Raw genomic sequence first — 19,898 nt, forward strand, 5'->3', positions numbered from 1 at the left:
AACTCTTTGTACAAGTGTTGTACCTTTGTTGTAGTTCTTGCAAGAACTTTATATCTGTAGTGTTAATTGGTGACATACATGACTTTAAACAGCCCTTTCAACCAAATTCAGCTACAGTACAGGACTATTGCTTATAATCACAATAGTAGTCCCATATTCTACCCATTCCCAAACAATTAAATTCAACCTTGTTAATAAATCTGCATTACCTAATAAATTAGGTAACCACTGCCTCTTCTCTAGCTTCTCTCTATCTCTAGGTACCCTATATTCTATGTTTTAAGACTCTGAGTTTACATATTCTAGTTGGTTCCTATTAGTGAAATCATACAAATATCTGTCCCTTGGTGTCTGGCTTACTTCACTAAGCACTATGTCCTCAAGGTTAACCCATGCTGTTGCATGCTTCAGGACCTCATTCCTTTTTTCCTGCTGCATAATATTCCATCGTATGTATATACCACATTTCGTTTATCCACTCATCTGTTGATGGACTCTTGGATTGTTTTCATCTTTTGGCAATTGTGAATTATGCCGCTATGAACAATGGTGTGCAAATGTCTGTTCATGTCGCTGCTTGAAGATGTTCTGGGTATATGCTAAGTAGCAGAATTACTGGCTCTTAGGGCAATTCAATAGTTAGCTTTTGGAGGAACCACCAAACTGTCTTCCACAAGTAGATGTAGACAAGGTACCATTTTTTTTTTGTATTCTGTATGGTGGGGTCATGTTTCATTATTTTTCCATGTGAGTATCCCGTTATTGCAGCACAATTTATTGCATTTTTGTTTGCTTGTTTTGCGTTTTTGTTTGTTTGGGTAGTACATGGACCGGGAATCGAACCTGGGTCTCCAGAATGGCAGTCTAGAATTCACTGAACTACCCTTGCACCTCCACCCTCCCACATGGTACCATTTTAAACTTGACTCTTAATTTTGTTTCATTCAGTTACTTTTTTGGTTTGCTAAAGCTGTTTGGTTTACTAAAGCTGCTAGAATGCAATATACCAGAAATGGATTGGCATTTATAAAAGGGATCTATTAGGTTACAAGTTTACAATTCTAAGGACATGAAAATATCCAAATTAAGGTATGAACAAGAGGATACCTTCAGTCAAGAAAGGCTGATCCATCCAGGGTTTCTCTGTCACATGGGAAAGCACGTGGCGATGTCCGCTGGTCCTTCTCTCCTGGGTTGGTTTCAGAATGGCTCCTGTGGGTCTTATCTCCCAGGCCTTTCTATCTCTAAGCATCTGCTCTCTGTGTCGGCTCTCCAACCATCTGTGCTTTCTCCAAAATGTCTCCCTCTTTAAAGGACTCTGGTAAGCGGATTAAGACCCACCTTGAACGGGTAGAGTCACATCTCCATGGAAACAACCTAATCAAAATGTCCCATGCACAATTGGGTAGATCACATCTCTATGAAATCAACCTAATCAAAGGGTCCCACCCAACAGTGGGTCTGTCCCCCCCCCCCCACACACACACACAAGGTTAGGTGAGAAGAGCATACCTTTCTGGGGTAGAGAACAGCACAGACCTTAGCACGCGGCTTGTGCCCTGAGGGATATAGGGAGAAGGAAGACCGGCTTTCTGTTGCAGGCACTTACACTCTATTTGGGGAGACTAAAGCAGAGCAGCCTGTTTTATGAGTGACCACTAAGCTGGCTGCCTCTGGAGGGTTTTCTAAAATGGTAGTTTCAAAAGCTTCAAGGCAATGGCACAACCTGCATTCTATGCACTCTGCTTTGAAGTAGAGCAACTCTTGGTTCCAAAATAGCCTCTTGGTTATTTTGGACTTTAGGATGCTACTTAGTATACACCAAAATACACAGAAGCCACCACAGTGGGCAGACAGATTGAGAAGGGTAAAAGCTGAGTCTGTACACTGTCAGGACAGACAAACAGATCAAGGGAATTTACACAGGCATTTGATTTTCAATAAGTTTTTCTAGATGATAAATTAGGCTTTATCAAAATTAAAAACTTTTGCTCATCAAAAGACACCGTTAAGAAAATAGCCAAGCCACAGACCGAGAGAAAATATCTGGAAAACGTATATTCGACAAAGGACTGGTATCTAGGATATAAAGAACCACAACACAATAATAAATGCAAAAAAAAGTTTTTAATGGACAAAATAACTGAACAAATACTTCACAAAGATGTGCAAATGACCAGTAAGTACATGAAAAAATTGCTTAGTATCATTAGCAATTTTCTTTAAAAAAAAAAACTGGCATCTTGGAAATGATAGTTTAAACCAAAATAAAATACTATTATACCTCCGCCAGAACGGTTAAACTAAAAAGACTGACAACAACAAATGTTGGCCAGAATGTGGAGCAACTGTTGATGGGCTAGCTGGAAGGCAGTTCCATCCCTTTAGAAAATGATCTGGCAATTTCTTAGAAAACTAAATATAATCCCCTAAATTGCAATTCCATGCTTACATATATACCTAAGAGAAATGAAAAAAAGCGTGTACAAGAATGTTCATAGCAGCGTGATTCACAGCCCAAAACTTAAAACAGTCCAAGTAGCCGTCAGCAGGAGAATTGATAAACTGTGGTATATTCCTACAGTAGAATACCATTCAGCCATAAAAAGAAACAAAGTACTGATAAATGAAACAGTGCAGCGGTATCTTAAAAACATTATGCTTGGTGAAAGCAGCTTTATACAACAGGATACATAGTGCATGATTCCATTTATAAGAAGTTCTAGAACAGGCAAAACCAATGTTGGAAAAAGATCAGCGATTGCCTCTAGGACAGTGGGAGCAGGGGTTGATTGTGGGGCAAGGGGCAAGAGGGGACTTTTCTGACCTGATGGTAATGTTTTATAATTCATAGGGGTTTGAGTTGCACAGGTGTGTATATTTTGGGGCATTCATCAAATGGTATATTTAAGGTTTGTACATTTAAATGGTATGTAAATTTTACTAAAAAAGAAATAAGGGGAACTGTAAACAAATATGTCACTCTAATTATTGATATACATGTTGAAATATTGGAGGAAAGTATATTGATATCAAAACTTTGAAATACCTCAAAAAATAAGATGGATAGAGGAATGGATGGAGAGGCAAATAGATCTATGATGAAAACATGTAGAGTAAGATGCCAGTTATAGACTCTAGATGGCGGGTATTTGGGTTTTCATTGTAAACTTCTTTCGACTTTGTGTGTTGAAAATTTTTCAAAATAAAATTTTGGGGGGAAAAGATCTGATTCGTACCCATTCCATCAAATCACTAATCTCTTGGGCAAGTCTCTGATTCTCTCTTCAGCCCTCTCCGAAACTAGGGGTTTGAGCCAGATGCTCTCACCTGACTCCAGGCCTGTTAGTTTATGGACAAGAATGAGTTCAGGGAGCAGCTGAGCTCAGGGCCCAGTGACCAACAGCTTAAAGTGATTGTTTCCAATCAGCCCTTCCTACTGCCAGCTTGCTGTGAAATGGTTAGGATTGTTTCAAATTTTGGAGTCAAGAAATAGAAACCAGCTTAGCCACCTGCAAATGAAAACAGCAGATGTATTTTAGGGATTCAAAGGCACATCACCAAAACCCATGAGCAGAAATCCCTGCAGGCCTCAGGTGGGCCTGAATCAGGAGGAGAAGGCTGAAGCCTTCAGCATATTTTTTCCATGTCTTTCCATTGCTTCTATCAGTGCATGGCTGATTTTTTGTTTTTTTCCTCAGCTGCCAGCTCTCTCTCCATTATCTAGAACCATAGCGTGGGTGGGAAATAGCAGCCCAAGCCCAGGGCCCCCAAGTTCACCGAGTATAATTCCAGCTACACTGAACACCTGTGTCTTCCTTGGTCTCAACCCCAAATGCCCAGAGAAGAGATTCTATTTATCCAGTTTGGTCCAATGCAATACAGCTAGAGGGCAGGTCTCGAGAGGGGGGGGTTGGATTACACAGGTGTGTACATTTTGGGAAGCTCATCAAACAACACACTTAAGGTCTGTGTATGCATTGAGCTGCCAGTAATGCACTTCTGTGGATGGCGTGGGCTTGAGGGCCCGGGCAGGGGGAGGGAGGTGGTAGGTAGTTTTGAGCTTGGCAGGTATCCCCAAAAGCGTCTACTTTTGTCTCTGTCCTCATGAGTAACTGAGTCACTTCAAACCAGCATAACCACCTACTGGGACATCTCCAGAGCTGGCCCCCAGGCTGGTATGTTGGAAATCTATCCCACCTTGTCTGGGATGCCTCCTTCCAAACAGGGAAGGGGGCAATGTACCTAAATTGGGGCCTGGGGCGGGGGTGACAATGAAGGAAAAGAGCATATGTCATATTCCCACACACTGCGTGCTCCCAGGAATCCCTTGGTCCCTGTCTTAGTGTGCATAAGAATCATTTTTGGGGAGGGTGGGGAGGCTTGTTAAAATGTAGCTCCCCCCTAAGAGTCACCCCCAAGAGAGCCTCTTTTGTTGCTCAGATGTGGCCTCTCCAGCCAACATGACAAGCAGTCCCACCACCCTCCCCATCTCTGCGTGGGACATGACTCCCAGGGGTGTGGACCTTCCTGGCAACGTGGGACAGAGATCCTGGAATGAGCTGAGACTCAGCATCAAGGGACTGAGAAAAACCATAGAATGAGCTGAGAATTAACATCAAGGGATTGAGAGAACCTTCTCGACCAAAAGGGGGAAGAGTGAAATGAGACTAAATGTCAATGGCTGAGAGATTCCAAACAGAGTCGAGAGGTTATCCTGGAGGTTATTCTTACGCATTAAGTAGATATCACCTTGTTGTTCAAGATGTAGTGGAGAGGCTGGAGGGAACTGCCTGAAAATGTAGTGCTGTGTTCCAGTAGCCATGTTTTTTGATGATGATTGAACAATGATATAGCTTTCACAATGTGACTCTGTGATTATGAAAACCTTGTGTCTGATGCTCCTTTTATCTTCCATATCAACAAGAGTAGAACATATGGAATAAAAATAAATAATAGGAGGAACAAACATTAAAATAAATTTAGTTTGAAATGCTAGTGGTAAATGAAAGCGAGGGGTAAGGGGTATGGTATGTATAACTTATTTTCCTCTGTTATCATTTTATTTCTTTTTCTGTTGTCTTTTTATTTCTTTTTCTAAATCGATGTAAATGTTCTAAGAAATGATGAATATACAACTATGTGACATTAAGAATTACTGATTATATATATAGAATGGAATGATATCTTATTGTTTTGTTTGTTTGTTGTTAATTTTTTTTTAATTAGTAAAAAAAAAGCTTTAAAAAAAATGTAGCTCCCCCTTCCCACACCAGGGTTTCTGATGCACGAGGTCTGGGACGAGACCCAGGAAGCTGCATTCTTAAGAAGCTGGCCAGGCGATTCTGAGATGCTTATGGCTCCCAACTGTATTATGAGCGACACGGCCTGTGGCTAAGGATAAGTTAAGAACCCTCTGCCCGCCCCTTCCAGTTTGCAGGATAATGAGATCCCTGGAACCAGGTGTCTCTGAGACTCAGGGTTCTCTGACCGAGTTACGATAGTAGAGAGTCAGATGTTTGGGGACTTAGGAAAGCCGAATTTCCCGTTAGCTGCCCACAGTGGGGACCCTGGAGCTGTGACCAGGTGTCCGCCCCTCTGAGCAGTGGCTGTGATTGCTGAGCTCTCTACGTCCTTATGATGAGTTCTGTTCTTTAACTTCCAGGATGGAAAGAGATGCCGCCTTCACACACAAAAAAGCGGAGAGGGCCTGCCTCAGAGTTCACCTTAGAGAAAAGTACCGACTTCCAAAGGTAAGCCTCTCAATTATAATCATTTCTTAATTAATAAAAAATGGAGGAGAATATGTAATTATTATCAGCCAAAGGACATGCTGATGAATAGATGCACATCATTTTGTCTTATTCTTAATTGAATGGTTTGATATAGTGAAAAGAGCATTGAACTAGGGGTTCATGAAAACTGATTCCCGTCATTTAACCTCCATGAGCTTCCACTGCTTCTCAACAACATGGAGTGAATAGCCTTTTCTTTGGGCTGCTGTAACAAAGTAGCACGAACTTCGTGTCTTAAAAACAGCAGAAACGTGTCCTCTCACAGTTCTGCAGGTGAGGAGACAAATCAAGGTGCCCTCCAGGTGTCAGCAGGTGTCACCTGCTGGTTGGGGGGAGGGGGTGCTCCCTGCCTCTTCCAGCTCTGGGGGCTGTTGGCAATCCTGGGCGGATCTTGGCTGGTACACACATCATGCTCCCTCCACTGCCACTTGGCCTCCCCCCTGTGTGCCTGGCTCTGTGTCCAAATTTCCCTCTTTTTATAAGTACACCAGTCATATTGGACTTAGGGTCTCCCCACCCCCACCCGGAATTCAGTATCACTTAACTGGATTATATCTGCAAAAGCCCTATTTTCAAGTAAGGTCACATTCACAGGTACCAGGGATTAGAACCTGTGTACCCATAACCTACCTATAGTTGACACACTTTAACCCATAACCTACCTATAGTTGACATTTATGTCAAATTTAAAGAAAATAGAACTTCTCTCTATCAAACAGAATGAGGATAGTAACTGTAGCTATCATGTATTGAGCACTTCTGGGGATCAGGGACTGTTTCTAAGGGCTTTGCATGAGTTAATTCATTTAACCCCCCTGGCAGCCGTGTAAGGTCGCATCTCGTATTATCTCCTTCTCACAGTGGAGGAACCAGAAGCATAGAGCAAGGAGTACCCCGCCAAAGGCTGCACAGCTAGGAACTCGCAGAGCCAGCGCCCTCACTTCTAGAATATTATGCTTCATGTAGAAAGCAAAGTCAATTCCTTATTTTTGGAGATGATGTAGCAGCAATGATCTTTATCTAGTGCAACCTTATCCATCTCAGCGCAGCTGAGTGAGGAGTTGGTTTCTAGTGGGGAGAGGATGCATCTGCCTGTGATGGCCCGTGACCCTGCAGGCACTATCCCAGGGCTTGTTCCAGGGCAACAGAGAGCCAAGCATTTTGTCCCTCTCGCCCATTTCTTTCTTTTTTTTAACATTTTCTTATTGTGAAATATAATGTGTGTACAAAAAAGCAATAAATTTCAAAGTACATTGTAACAAGTGGTTATAGAACAGATTACAGAGTTTGGTATGGGTTACAGTTCCACAATTTTAGGCTTTTCCTTCTAGCTGCTCCATGATACTGGGGACTAAAAGAAATATCAATGTAATGACTTGGTAGTCATATTCATTTGTTAGCTCATCTTCTCTGTTAGAACTCCTCCTACTCCTTTGATCTTTCTCCCACTTTTTAGGGGTATTTGGGCTATGGCCATTCTAACTTTTTCATGTTGGAAAGAGGCGTCGACAATATGGGATAGAGAGATGGCATTAGTTGATGCTCTTGGAGATGCTGGCCTCTCTGGGATTCAGGTCTTATCTATCTGGCTTAGGAACCATCTGAAGGTTGTAGGTTTCTGGAAAGGAATCTGAGTGCCCAAAACTTTTCTAGACTCTCCAGTAGACGCCTACATGTTCTTTAGGGGTAATAGGAATGGTGTTGGTTGGGGGTTGGTAAACCGTTTTACCCACTCATTTTGTCCCCATTTTCCCCAATCTGGGGGAAACTCCAAGCTCCTTTAAATGAGTATACCTTCACCTTCTGGGCTGTGCAATTTCATATTCCAAAGGTGTACCCTCCCTTAGAAAATATTTCACATACAGAGAAGTCAAAGAAAAATATCTTTCCAAAGTACATGGCCCTCTCCAACATCTGAGAGCCATCTCCGAGACTACTGGGCAGTTTAGAAAGTGTCACTAAGCCACTTCCTTCCATGGAGTTTCCTGCAAATCCCTGGAGCTGAGTACAGAAGCTCCTTACAGTGAAACAAAGGGAGAGCTCACTGTACCTCAAGGTCACCGTTGAAACCTCCAAAGAGGCAACAGCCCCAGCCAAAGGGAGAGGTGGATCTCAAAGATGCCCAAGGAACTCAGGTCCTGCTCTCAGAAAAGGGAAGAAAACTCACAATAAAATTCCAATCCATTTTCTTTTGCAATCAATGAATTTAGAAAAGAATTACCTTGCTTTTTTGCCCCCTTATTCAAGTTTAATAATTTTCCTTGTATTTTTGCATTTTCCGAAGTTGTCCTTTCAACTCTTATGGATGAATTTCCTGAAGTTCCCTAGGATGTCACTACTGTATTTAGCAATGTGGCTTTCTTCCCCCAAGAAGGAAGCCTGCCTCAGATTCACGCTACTGGCCCCCTTGGGGCCATATGATTAAAACATCACAAATATTATTTGCAAAAAAAAGCAGAAATTAAACATAACACAAAGATTAGCATCATCAGTTGGGCACACAGCTACTGCAAAGGGTGGGCATTTAAAAAAATATTTTTATTGTAAACAACAAACAAACATACAAACATTCTTGACATACAAACATCCTATACATGGTGTACAATGGCTCATGATATCACATAGTTGTGTATTCATCACCATGATCTTTTTTTTTTTTTTAACATTTGCCTCTTGAGCTGGTTTGAAAGGATGTGAATCCCCTAGAAAAGCCATGTTTTAATCCTAACCCGTTTTGTAAAGGCAGCTGTTTCTTCTAATCCCTATTCAGCGTGGTATGTTTGAAACTGTTATTAGATCATCTCCCTGGAGATGTGATGTAATTGAGAGTGGTTGTTAAACTGGATTAGGTGACAGCATGTCTCCACCCTTTCGGGTGGGTCTTGATAAGTTTCTGAAGTCCTATGAAAGAGGAAACAATTTGGAGAATTAAAGAGATTCGGACAGAGCAGAGAATGCTGCAGCACCACGAAGCAGAGAGTCCACGAATCAGCGACCTTTGGAGATGAAGAGAGAAAACGCCTCCCGGGGAGCTTCATGAAACAGGAAGCCAGAAGAGAAAGCTAGCAGATGACGCTGTGTTCGCCATGTGCCCTTCCCACTGAGAGAGAAGCCCTGACTGTGTTCGCCATGTGGCTTCTCACTTGAGAGAGAAACCCTGAACTTCGCTGGCCTTCTTGAACCAAGGTATCTTTCCCTGGATGGATGCCTTTGATTGGACATTTCTATAGACTTGTTTTAATTGGGACATTTTGTCGGCCTTAGAACTATAAACTAGCAACTGATTAAATTCCCCTTTTTAAAAGCCATTCCATTTCTGGTATATTGCATTCTGGCAGCTAGCAAACTAGAACACCTCTCTCCAGCAAAAGAAAGAAAAAAAGAAAAAACTCATACATGCCATACTCCTTACCCCTCCCTCTCATTGACCACTAGTATTTCAATCTACTCAATTTATTTTAACCTTTGTTACCTCTGTTATTTATTTCTTATCCATATTTTTTACTCATTTCTGTCCATACCATAAATAAAAGGAGCATCAGACACAGGTTTTCACAATCACACAGTCAAACTGTAAAAGTTATATCATTATACAGCCAGCTTCAAGAAACAAGGCTACTGGAACACAGCTCTACAGTTTCAGGTACTTCCCTCTAGCCTCTCTAATACACCATACACTAAAACGGGGGTATTTGTGTAATGTGTAAGAATAACCTCCAGGATAACCTCTTGACTCTGTTTGAAATCTCTCAGCCACTGACACTTTATTTTGTCTGCGAGAGTGTATTTTAGAGGGCTGGGACAGTACGTCACCAGTGGTACGAGCGGGACATGGTGGCCGGTACTACTCCTGGCGTCTCTCCATGGGCAAGAGTCTTATATCTTGACAAGAACAACCAAGACCGTGACGGTAGCCCTGCCCTGGTACGTGTGACCAGTTCCATGGCGTGTGTGCTCCACAGTGTGTGTGCTAGTGAGTGTGACCAGCTCCATGATGTGTGTGCTAGTGCGTGTGACCAGCTCCTTGGTGCATGTACTAGTGTGACCAGCTCCACGGTGAGTGTGCTAGTGCGTGTGACCAGCTCCTCGGTGCATATACTAGTGTGTGTTACCACCTCCACGGTGAGTGTGCTAGTGCGTGTGACCAGCTCCACGGTGAGTGTGCTAGTGCGTGTGACCAGCTCCACGGTGAGTGTGCTAGTGCGTGTGACCAGCTCCACCGCCCTTAACCACAAGAATCTGAACTTCGGATGGTTTTCTTCTCCAGTGGCGAATCTGTATTTCTACCTTTCCCAACCCCATGGCTTAGCACCGATGTAGACATGCTCTTCAGAGAACTAATCCCCAAATCCCTGAGCCAAGCCATACTTTGGGACAGGAGCCTTTCTAGCAGAAATGATGGAAAGAGGAAAGATTTATGGTCATGAACATGCACATGCAGATTCTCCCTGGAGAGGGACAGGCTGTGCAGAAGCTGCTGCCCCCTTGGCCAGCTAGGGAAGCAGTATAGGGAGCATGAAGGAAGTGGATGATTTGTTCCCTGTGAGCCAATAGCTTTCGTTATTGCAGTACTTGCTAATGTTTATAAAACACAAATTCGAAAGACTCCTTTTCTACGGCTCTTTAAAATGTGCGTTTGAGGCCTCACCTGAGTTTTTCTTGGGCTCTGAAAGGGACTCTGAGTTTGAGTAATGATCTACTGTCATTGTTGTCTTACACATGAGAAAAGTACAGACCAGAGAGGTTAGGTAACTTTGCAAAGACCCACAGCTAGTGAGTGGCAGAACACGATTGGAAAGTAAGCTTCTCAGCCATGAACAAGAGCAGATTAGAGAATGATTTGAACCCGGTTCCCTCTGGCACCAAACCTGTGCTTTCGAATCTTAATATTCGCGGTGGCCCACAAGTGTTCCTGCAGTTTTAAATTTCACACAGCCTTTTGGGACCACCTGTATTGCAGCACTGCTACAGTGAAGTGTCTCGGAATCTCAGCAGCCACAGCTGCCCAGGCACGTGGCTTTTCCTTCTGCAGGAGTGTGTGGGGCCACCTGCCCCCAGACCTGGGAGACTCTAAATTCCAAATACGAGTCATATAAATGGATGAGAATTTCACTTGAGCTCATTCTACATTTAATTGTTCATTGAGGAGTTTATTTTCAGTTGAGGGCCTCCCTGGGGTGTTTTGATATTATGGTTGCATTTTGTAAAAATGGATTCTACCCAAATGTCTCAAGAATTTGCCTATTATGTGAGAAATACTTAAAATATATTTAGGCACAACTGTCTGCTTTGTGTAAAGCGCATGGAAATTCTAATCCAGGGCACACTGTCCATAACAGTACTTTAATAGCAATTATATAATTAAAAATCAAGTGGATCATACTACACTTTGTCCAGTTATCACCAGATGTGGCTAAGTTCCTCTACCTCAACGCATCACCGTCCGGCCCCCGCCTCCACCCCCACCCTTACCCCACCGTCGCGTGGGAACCTCCTCTGCCTCCCGTGATGGTCGCACGTTACCAGATTTCGCAGAGAACACCCCTGCCCCCACCCGCCCTCCCACTGACAAGGATCTGGGTGCAGCGGGACCCGCGTGGGTAGACCGAGGCCCCAGGAGAGAGGCACAGCTCCTCGGAACGCAGCAGCTCGCAGCGAGCCAGATGCTAAGGCTTCAGCAAGCGAGTGCGCCGCCACCGCGGGGGCCGGGCCGGGATCCCTGGGCCCTTCGCGCCCCCTGGCGTTCCCCGCCACCGCCGCCGCCAAACGCGCCCTGGCCCGCGCACGGGACTGCAGCCTGCAAACAGCAACTCCTCCGGAGCTGTCGGCTGTAGCAGGGACGCGAGCAGGGGCAGAAATGTCTGGAGATGACTTTCCTTTTTCCTTTTTTTTAACGTTCGTTTTTTTAAAAAAAGCACTTTTTATTTGTTTATGTATTTTTTTATTAAATTTTTTTATTAATCAAAAAAAAGAAAAGAAGTTAACACAACATTTAGAAATCATTCCATTCTACAAATGCACTCAGTAATTCTTAGTATCATCACATAGATGTATGATCATCATTTCTTAGTACATTTGCATCGATTTAGGAAAAGAACTAGCAAAACAGCAGAAAAAGATACAGAATGTTAATATAGAGAAGAGAATTAAAATAATAATACTAATAATATATATATATAAAAAGGAAAAAGAAAAAAAAACAAAAACAAAAGATACAAACACACAAACAAACAAACAAAAAACCATATTTCAGGTGCAGCTTCATTCAGTGTTCCAACCTAGTTATATTACACTTAGGTATTATTGTGCTGTCCATTTTTGAGTTTTTGTATCTAGTCCTGTTGCACAGTCTGTATCCCTTCAGCTCCAATTACCCATTATCTTACCCTGTTTCTAACTCCTGCTGGTCTCTGTTACCAATGATATATTCCAAGCTGATTCTCGAATGTCGGTTCACATCAGTGGGACCTTACAGTATTTGTCCTTTAGTTTTGGGCTAGACTCACTCAGCATAATGTTCTCTAGGTCCATCCATGTTATTACATGCTTCATAAGTTTAGTCTGTCTTAAAGCTGCATAATATTCCATCGTAGGTATACGCCACAGTTTGTTTAGCCACTCGTCTGTTGATGAACATTTTGGCTGTTTCCATCTCTTTGCAATTGTAGATAATGCTGCTATAAACACTGGTGTGCAAATGTCTGTCTGTGTCTTTGCCCTTAAGTCCCTTGAGTAGATACCTAGCAGTGGTATTGCTGGGTCGTAATCCATTCTGCCATTCTATGTCTTTTGATTGGGAAATTCAGTCCATTAACTTTTAGTATTATTACTGTTTGGATAATATTTTCCTCTACCATTTTGGCTTTTGTATTATATATATCATATCTGATTTTCCTTCTTTCTACACTTTACTCCATACCTCTGTCTTCTGTCTTTTCGTATCTGACTCTAGTGCTCCCTTTAGTATTTCTTGCAGAGCTGGTCTCTTGGTCACAAATTCTCTCAGTGACTTTTTGTCTATAAATGTTTTAATTTCTCCTTCATTTTTTAAGGACAATTTTGCTGGATATAGGAGTCTTGGTTGGCAGTTTTTCCCTTTTAGTAATTTAAATATATCATCCCACTGTCTTCTAGCTTCCATGGTTTCTGCTGAGAAATCTACACATAGTCTTATTGGGTTTCCCTTGTATGTGACAGATTGTTTTTCTCTTGCTGCTTTCAAGATCCTCTCTTTCTCTTTGACCTCTGACATTCTAACTAGTAAGTGTCTTGGAGAACGCCTATTTGGGTCTATTCTCTTTGGGGTGCGCTGCACTTCTTGGATCTGCAAATTTAGGTCTTTCATAAGAGTTGGGAAATTTTCAGTGATAATTTCTTCCATTAGTTTTTCTCCTCCTTTTCCCTTCTCTTCTCCTTCTGGGACACCCACAACATGTATATTTGTGCGCTTCATATTGTCATTCAGTTCCCTGATCCCCTGCTCAAGTTTTTCCATTCTTTTCCCTATAGTTTCTGTTTCTTTTTGGAATTCAGATGTTCCATCCTCCAGTTCACTAATTGTAGCTTCTGTCTCTTTAGATCTACCATTGTAGGTATCCATTGTTTTTTCCATTTTTTCTTCTTTGTCCTTCACTCCCATAAGTTCTGTGATTTGTTTTTTCAGATTTTCTATTTCTTCTTTTTGTTCAGCCCATGTCTTCTTCATGTCCTGCCTCAATTTATTGATTTGGTTTTTGAAGAGTTTTTCCATTTCTGTTCGTATATTCAGCATTAGTTGTCTCAGCTCCTGTATCTCATTTGAACTATTGGTTTGTTCCTTTGACTGGGCCATATCTTCAGTTTTCCAAGCGTCATCCATTATTTTCTGCTGGTGTCTGGGCATTTGATCAGATTTCCCTGGGTGTGGGACCCAGCTGGTTGAAAGCTTTTTCTGTGAAATCTCTGGGCTCTGTTTTTCTTTTCCTGCCCAGTAGGTGGCGCTCGTGGCGCTCGTCTGTCTGCGGGGCAGTCGGCCCAGGAAACCGCACGTGGAGGCGGGGGTCGCTGGCCACCGCAGCTTGGGAGAGTGCCGGTCCTAATTGCCCAGCTGGCCCGAAACGCCAAGCGTGACGGGAGGGCCCCGCTATCCAACGTTCCCAGTCAGACCGGGGAGCCACGTGCGTGGAGGGGACCCCAGTCGCCAGCCGCCCCGGCCGGGAAAACGCGCGCCCCTCGGGTATCTCACCGCAGCAGATTCTCCCTGCCCGTTCAGCTGTTCCACAATGGGGTATGCTGTCTTTTTGGTCTCTGTCGTGACTCCGGGAGCTGTTTCGTATTGTTTCTGTTTCTTTAGTTGCTTTTCTGGAGGAGGAACTAAGACCCGCGCGTCTTACTAAGCCGCCATCTTCTCCGGAAGTCTTGTTTATGTATTTTTGAAGCAGCTTTATTGAAATGTATTCATATGCCATATTATTCATCCACAGTGTGCCATCAGTGGCTTTTAGTATAATCAGAGTTGTGCATTCACCACCACAATCAGTTTTAGAACATTTTCATTATTCCAAAAAGAAAATCCCCATACCCGGTAGCTGTCACCTCTCAAGCCCTCTATTCTTCCCCAACCCTACATAACCAATAATCTAATTTTGTCTCTGTAGATTATCTATATTTAAAAAATATTAAAATATTACTGTTAACTAGATAGTTCATAGTTTGCATTAGCTGTATTTTCCCATATACCACCCTATTATTAACACCTTTGTTTCCCCATATTTTCTTTTTTGATGCAGTTGTATTGAGTTATAGTCACATACTATACAATCCACCCAAAGCTTACAATCAGTGGCTCACAGTATCATCACGTAGTTATACATTCATCTCCACAGTCAATTTTAGAAGATTTTCATTACTTAAAAAAAAAAAACTCATACCTTTATTCCTCCTATAATGTAGTCTTAGCATTGGTGTGGTTCATTTATACTGTTGGTGAAAGAATATTAAAATATTACTGTTAACTACAGTAGCAATAGTCCATAGTTTGCAGAAGGTACATTTTTCCCATATACCACTCTATTATTAAAACTCCTTGTAGTAGTTACGTGCATTTCTTCTAGTTCATGAAAGAACTTGTTTATATTTGTACTGCTAAGCACAGTCATCATCCATCACAGGGTAAACTGCGTTATACAGTCCCGTGTTTTAACCTCTAGCTTTCCTACTAGTGACATACAAGACTCCGAATTTCCTTTTTCAGCCACATTCACATTCATGATACGGTGTTGTTAATTACATTCACCATAATGTGCTGCCATCACTTCTATTCATTTCCAAACACTTAAATTCAACCAAATTTAAAATTCTGCACGAATTAACCATTCTCTAGCCTCATTCTGTCACCTGGTAACCTATATTCTAGATTTTAGCTCTATGAGTTTACTTATTATAATTCATATTAGTGAGATCATACAGTGTTTGTCCTTTTGTGTCTGACTTATTTCACTCAGCATGGTGTCCTCACGGCTCATCCATGTTGTTGCATGCTTCAGGACTTCATTTCTTTTGCAACTGAATAGTATTCCATCGTACATATTTACCGTATTTTGTTTTCCATTCACTGGTTGATGGACACTCGGCTTGCTTACATCTTTTGGCAATTAGTGAATAATGCTGCTGTCAGCCTCCTTGGGCAAGTGTCTGTTCCCATCCCTGCTTTCAGTTCTTCTGGGTATCTACCCGTAGCGGGATTACCAGATCGTAAGACAATTCTGTACTCATGAGGAACCGCCAAACCATCCTGCACAGCAGCTGCGCCATTTACATTCCCACCAGCAATGAATAAGTGTTCTTATTTCTCCACATCCTCTCGTAGTTTCAAACTACACAAACACTTGTAGTTTCCTGTTTGTTTGATAGCAGCCATTCTAATAGGTGTGAAATGATATTTCACTGTGGTTTTGATTTGCATTTTGCTAATAGCTAGTAAAGTTGAGCATCTTTTCATGTGCTTTTTAGCCATCTCTATTTCTTCTTTAGAAAAGTGTTTATTCATGTTCTCTGTCCATTTTTAAATTGGGTCATTTGTCTTTTTATTGTTGAGTTGTATGGCTTGTTTATATATTCTGGATATCAAACCCTTTTCAGATATGTTTCCAAATATTTTCTCCCATTGAGTCAGCAACCTTTTCACCTTTTTGATATAAACTCATTTCAAGCACAGAAGTTTTCAGTTTTGAGGAGGTCCCACTTATCTGTTTTTTCTTTCATTGCTCATGCTTTGTGTATAAGGTCTAAGAAACTACCACTTATCAGTAGATCTAGGGGACATTTCCCTACATTTTCTTTTAGAAATTTTATGGTACTGGCTTTTATATTTAGGTCTCTTATCCATTTTTATTTAACTTTTATATAGGATATGAGATAGGGGTTCTCTTTCTTTCTGTCTTTCTTTCTTGCTTGCTTGCTTTCTTTCTTGTCTGTCTGTCTGTCTGGCTGGCTTTGAATATGGATATCCAGTTCTTCCAGCACCATTTATTGAAGAGACTGTTCTGCCTCTTCAAGAAATGGACTTAGAGGCCATGTCAAAAATCAGTTGATCATATATCTGATGGTCTATTTCTGAACTTTCTATTTGATTCCATCAATCGATAGGTCTGTTTTTATGACAGTACCATGCTGTTTTGACCACTGTAGCTTTATAATATGCTTTAAAGTCAGAATGCATGAGTGGTCCAACTTCATTCTTCTTTTTCAAGATGTTTTTAGCTGTTCAAGTCCCCTTACCCTTCCAAATGAATTTAATAATTAGCTTTTGCATTCCTGTAAAGTAAGCTGTTGTAATTTTGATTGGTATTGCATTGAATCTGTAGCTCAATTTGGGTAGAATTGAAATCATAATGACATTCATTCTTCTAATCCAGAATATGGGTGGTCCTCCTATTTCTTTAGTTCTTCTATGATTTCTTTTAGCAATGTTTTTTAGTTTTCTGAATATAGGCCCTTTACATCCTTGGTTAAGTTCATTCCTAGATATTTGATTATTTTAGTTGCTGTAGTAAATAGAATTTTTCTTGATTTCCTCTTCAGATTGCTGATTATTAGTGAACAGAAACACTACTGATTTTTACTTGTTGATTTTATCCCACCACTTTGTTGAACACATGTATTGGCTCTAGTAATTTTGTCATAGCTTTTTCAGAACTTTCTAAATATAGGATCATGTCTGCAAATAGTGAAGGTTTTACTTCTTCCTTTCTGATTTGGATGCTTTTATTTCTTTTTCTTGGTTAATTGCTCTGGATAAACTTCTAGCACAATGTGAGTAACAGTGGTGATGGCTGGCATCCTTGTCTTGTTCCCGATCTTAGAAGGAAAGATTTCAGTCCCTCACTGAGTATGATGTTAGCTATGGGTTTTTCATATATACCTTTTATCATGTTGAGGAACTTTCCTTCAATTCCTACCTTTCAAAGTGTTCTTATCAAGAAGGGATGCTAGATTTTGTCAAATACCTTTCTGCATCAATTGAGATGATTATTGGGTTTTCCCCTTCCATTTGTTAATGTGGTGTGTTACATGAACTGATTTTCTTGTGTTGAGCCACCTTTGCATACCTGGAATAAAACACACTTGATCATGGTGTATAATTCTTTTAATGTGCAATTGGATTTGATATGCAAGTATTTCGTTGAGGATTCTTGCATCTATATTCATTAGAGAGATTGATTGGTCTGTAATTTTTTTTTCTTTTAATATCTTTTTCTGACTCTGGTCTTAGGATGATGCTCGCCTCATAGAATGAGTTAGGTAGTGCTCCATCCTCTTCAATTTTTTGAAAAAGTTTGAGCAGGATTGGTATTCTTCTTGGAATGATTGGTAGAAACCATCTGGTCCTAGACTTTTCTTTTTGGGGAGATTTTTGATGACTCATTCAATCTTGTGATTGGTTTTTACTTGTTGAGGTCTTCTACTTCAAGTCATTGTATGTTGTGTATTTCTAGGAAATTGTCCATTTCATATAAATTGTCTAATTTTTTGGTGTATGGTTGTTCATTATATCCTCTTATAATCTTTTTTGTTTCTATGGGTACTGTGGTAATGATCCTCTTCTCATTTATGATTTTATTTATTTGCATCTTCTTTTCTTCATCAGCCTAGCTAAGGTTTGTCAATTTTATTGATCTTCTCAAAGAACTAACATTTGGTTTTATTGAGTCTATTGTTTTTTGTTGTGGTTATTCTCAATTGGTCATTTATACCTGCTCTAATTTTTTATTATTTCTTTCCTTCCGACTGCTTTGGGAGCAGTTCGCTATTCTTTTTCTAATTCTTCTGGGTATGTAGTTAGGTCTTCAATTTCAGCTCTTTCTTCTTTTTTCATGTAGGTGTTTAGAGCTATAAATTTCCCTCTCAGCACTGCCTTCACTGCATCCCGTAAGTTTTGCTGTGTTGCGTTCCCATTTTCATTCATATGGAGATATTTACTGAGTTCTCTTGCAATTGCTTCTTTGACCCACTGAGTGTATAAGAGCACATTGCTTCACTTCCATATACGTATGGATTTTGAGGTTCTTCAACTCTTATTGATTTCTTGCTTCATTCTGTTATGATTAGAGAAAGTGCTGTGTAAAATTTCAGTCTTTTTAAATTTATTAAGAACTGTTTTGTGCACCAGTGTATGGTCTATCCCGGATGACAACTTGAGAGGAATGTATATCCTGTGTTTTGGGGTGCAATGTTCTGTTTGTGTCTGTTACATCTAATTAATTTCATATTACTTAGATTCTCTGTTTCCTTATTGATATTCTGCTTAGATATTCCATCTGTTCAAGCGAGTGGTGTGTTGATGTCTCCTACTAATATTTTAGAGACATCTAGTACTTCCTTTAGTTTTGCTAATGTTTGCCTCATGTACTTTGGGGCACTTTGATGAGGTGCGTAGATATTTATGATTATTATTTCTTCATGGTGAATTGCCCCTTTGATTAATATATAATGCCCTTCTTTGTCTCTTATAATATTCTTTGCATTTAAAATTAATTTTGTCTGATACTAGTATAGCTACTCTCACTTTTTCCTTTTATTACTGCTTGCATGGAATATCTTTTTCCAGCCTTTCACTTTCAACCTTTTTTGTATCTTTGGGTCTAAAATGAGTCTCTTATAAACAGCATAAAGATAGATCACGTTTTTTATCCATTCTGCCAATCTGTGCCTTTAAAAAAATGTAGTAAAGAAATTATGGGTTTACAGAAAAATCATGCATCAAATACAGGATTCCCATTTACCGCCCTATCATTAATACCTTGCATTGGTGTGATACGTTTGTTGCAACTGGTGAAAGCATATATTTGTAATTGTACCATTAACCATAGTCCGTGGTTTAACTTAGGGTTTACTGTTTGTAAAGTGCAGTTTCATAGATTTTTAAACAATTTCTTCCTATTACCACATATACAATGTAACATTTCCCCTTATAACCACATTCAGTGCTGTTAATTATGATCACAATGTCATGCTACCGTTACCACCATCCATTACCAAAACATTTCCATCATTCCAAATAGGAGTGCTGAACTTTTTTTTTTTTTTGGCATGGGCAGGCTCGGGGAATCGAACCTGGGACTCCAGCATGGCAGGTGAGAATCCTGCCACTGTGCCACCATTGCACTGCCCTCTGTACATTTTTTAAAGAAAATAAAAATAAAAGTTAAAAAAAAACCCAAAACATCCCATCTCCCCATCCCCTCCTATTGTTTATTGTCTTTTTTTCTTATTCATCTATTCTTAACATTGGATAAAGGGAGTGTCAGTCACAGGGTTTTCACAATCACATGAACAGACTTTAAAGCACTATAGTTATTCAGTCATCTTCAAGAATCAAGGCTATTGGGTTACAGTTCAACAATTTCAGGTATTTCCCTCTAACTATGCCAATGCACCAAAAACTGAAAAGGGATATCTATATACTGCATAAGAATTATTTCCAGAATGACCTCTCAGCTTTATTTGAAATCTCTCAGCCACTGAAACTTTATTTTGTTTCATTTCTCTTCCCCTTTTTGGTCAAGAAGGCTTTTTCATTCCCACAATGCCAGGGCAAAGCTCATCCTCTGGAGTCATGTCCCA

At 40.7% G+C, this 19,898-nt stretch overlaps 1 protein-coding gene across 1 annotated transcript in view; it reads left to right on the forward strand.

Annotated features, from left to right (window-relative positions):
• Positions 1–19,898, forward strand: part of CPLX4 (complexin 4) — a 37,181-nt gene that overhangs the window by 3,806 nt on the left and 13,477 nt on the right. The window contains exon 2 of the mRNA XM_077136128.1: positions 5,666–5,753. Within this exon, the coding sequence (XP_076992243.1) occupies positions 5,666–5,753 (88 nt within the window). The remainder of the gene's footprint in view (positions 1–5,665; positions 5,754–19,898) is intronic.

This window comes from Tamandua tetradactyla, chromosome 18 (genome assembly GCF_023851605.1).
Source record: "Tamandua tetradactyla isolate mTamTet1 chromosome 18, mTamTet1.pri, whole genome shotgun sequence".
Taxonomy (NCBI): Eukaryota; Metazoa; Chordata; class Mammalia; order Pilosa; family Myrmecophagidae; genus Tamandua; species Tamandua tetradactyla.